Here is a 2539-nt window from a genome sequence, read left to right as displayed (position 1 = left end):
GTTGTGCTCTGGATGTGAGAGGGAATCGGACTCGCCCACTTCTCGATTCTCTCGTTGCCACATTCGATGGGACTGACGTCATTGGTATCTGTTTATGGCGATGTCGGGCCACGGCTATCAGGCCCCATAAGGAGACAAATGAACGATCATAACGTATGGCCCTGCCATAAAATCCGTGTGGTGAAACTCCACTTTTTCATTCGCTTCATTTCGAAGCACTTTTTCATTCTTATTTTCCCTTGTTTATCTCCAATTCTTCCATCACTGGGCCCCGACTTTCTCCATCCGGGGTGACAGGACGAGACTCGTCAAACCAATTAGTTGACTGCTCTGTCCTTTTATGAATTTATTTTATGGTGAGGGTTTCTGTGGATTCCCGAGAGATCAAATAATATCCTAGAATCAATCAATTCCATAATTTTGTTTCGCACAAAAAAAATATATTGGCTTATTCCCAAAAAAACTTCGGAGATGATATTGATTCAGGAAAATTCTTCAGGTCATTGGAATTGATTATTATTAATTATTTATATTATTATTACACAATGATCAATTAATTTAACACAAATATTTGAAAAGGTTTGAACACGATTTAGCAATTGGCAACCGCACGATTTCTACGATTTTCAATGTTTCCCGCAGAATTGCGAATCCCTCAAATGACAAACAATTATCTAGTCACGATCAGGGTCACTCCTTTCCCCAGGAAATTATTTTTCCATAATTATTCCGAGACTCATCCGACTGCAAACGAAAACACTCGAAAATAACCCAATGAATCGTTAAATTATGATAAATGAATTTCTTAGGATAATCGATGGATATCTCGTAAATGAAGAGAAATAGAAAAATTTTCATGAGAATCTTTTTTGTAGAGCGGTCTGTGAACTTAAAAAAAGATTTATATAAATTTTTCGTTATCTCTCGCCGTTTAGAAGGTATTAGTCGATATTTGGGATAATCCCCGGAGGCTACTTGATTGATTCATTAAACAATTAGCACCAGTTACAATTTTTCAATTTCAAAATGCAGAAGGCGAATTCCTGTGTGTTACCGCGTATTGTCGGTACCGGAAATGAGATTGCGGTTATTTTTATATTCTACAATGAACTTGGGAGTACAGAGAGAGGCTCAGCATCCTGATCAATCGTTTTGCCGTCACCCTGTAACCGTTACTCGTGAATGCAAGTACAATTTCCTTGACAATAAGGCGATCCACTCGTCAGAGGAATGAGAAAATGGTGGAGGCAAAGAAAAAAAAATAAATAATGAAAGGGGAATAAGTGCAAAATTGTGTTGGATGCAGTCTGGAGGATTTATATCCTGATGCCATTTCTCAGAGGATTCGTGATAGGTTAAACTTCGAACGACCTATCGTTTAATTTTACAAGCCCCTTAGATGCTTCACCACTTCCTCATTTGATACTTTCGTTGTAACACTGTTATTTTCTCTTTGTACACATTTGAGTCTCCGCAAATGCAAAATTAGTTTTCTACGCTGAGAGAAATTGCGTTTCGAGAAGATCTACTTCATGCAAGAAAGCATTCTCTTCATGATCTTTAACAATGTCAAAGCACCTGATGAATAATTATTTTATCAGAGTGAGGAACAAAATAATTAAATTATAATTGCACTAGAATTTTTCGAAAGAGAAATTCTGTAGTTTTTTCTCTCAGTGCAAACGATTCACCACTAGTGCTTCGTTTTTAATAAATACTCCGGAATTCAGGGCTCGCATCGAAATTTTTATAATAACCTTTTCTCCAGATCTACTTAAGGGCTACAAAAAAGGTTCTTACAATTATTTCGCCATCGCCCTCAGATCCGGAGATAATTCCCAAAAATTCAGTGATCCCTGGAGCCGACCTGCACCGTTTTATATTTAATGTCTATTTTATTGCTTCGCTACTAAATTAACAATTGCACTCACATCCCCACCAGAACCTTGACGTATTGACTTCATTAATCAGTAGTAATTCCAAAAATATTCAGATTCCCCCCTTTAGTAATTAGACATAACGATAAAATCGATAAATCCCAATGCGCTCGCGAGAAAGATCGAAAGGCGAAGATCCCATGACGTTAGAAAGCTATTTTTTTTTTACCTAACGTAATTTTAGCGATAAGCTAATGCCTCATGCAGTCTGGAACGAGCTGGCATTTGAATGTTGGCATTAGCATGAATTATCCTTAAAACATGTTGATGCGTCTTCAGCATGAGAAGAGTAATCGTTGAATATTCCAATGTCAAATAAATTCCAGAATTCTAACACCAGTGAATTAATGAGTAATCTATTGTCATCTTGATTATCAGATATCTGATATAGTGGTTGGACAAGAGCCTAATGTTACTGCACGTGAGGCACTTCTGCGCTGGGCAAAACGATCGACAGCACGTTATCCTGGTGTTCGTGTTACCGATTTCACTGGTTCATGGCGCGATGGCCTCGCATTCAGTGCATTACTCCATCGAAATCGACCGGACCTCATCGACTGGAAGACAGCGCGTTCCTGTCAAGCCAGAGAACGACTGCATCA

General features: G+C 38.3%; 1 protein-coding gene across 1 annotated transcript in view; it reads left to right on the top strand.

Moving 5' to 3' along the window:
• Positions 1 to 2539, top strand: part of LOC105272284 (dystonin) — a gene marked incomplete at its 5' end in the record, with an annotated part of 10978 nt that overhangs the window by 2451 nt on the left and 5988 nt on the right. The window contains 1 exon segment of the mRNA XM_011314345.1: positions 2316 to 2533. Coding sequence (XP_011312647.1) covers positions 2316 to 2533 — 218 coding nt within the window.

This window comes from Fopius arisanus, unplaced genomic scaffold, assembly GCF_000806365.1.
Source record: "Fopius arisanus strain USDA-PBARC FA_bdor unplaced genomic scaffold, ASM80636v1 scaffold00155, whole genome shotgun sequence".
Classification (NCBI taxonomy): Eukaryota; Metazoa; Arthropoda; class Insecta; order Hymenoptera; family Braconidae; genus Fopius; species Fopius arisanus.
This window is presented reverse-complemented; position numbering and strand designations above follow the sequence as displayed.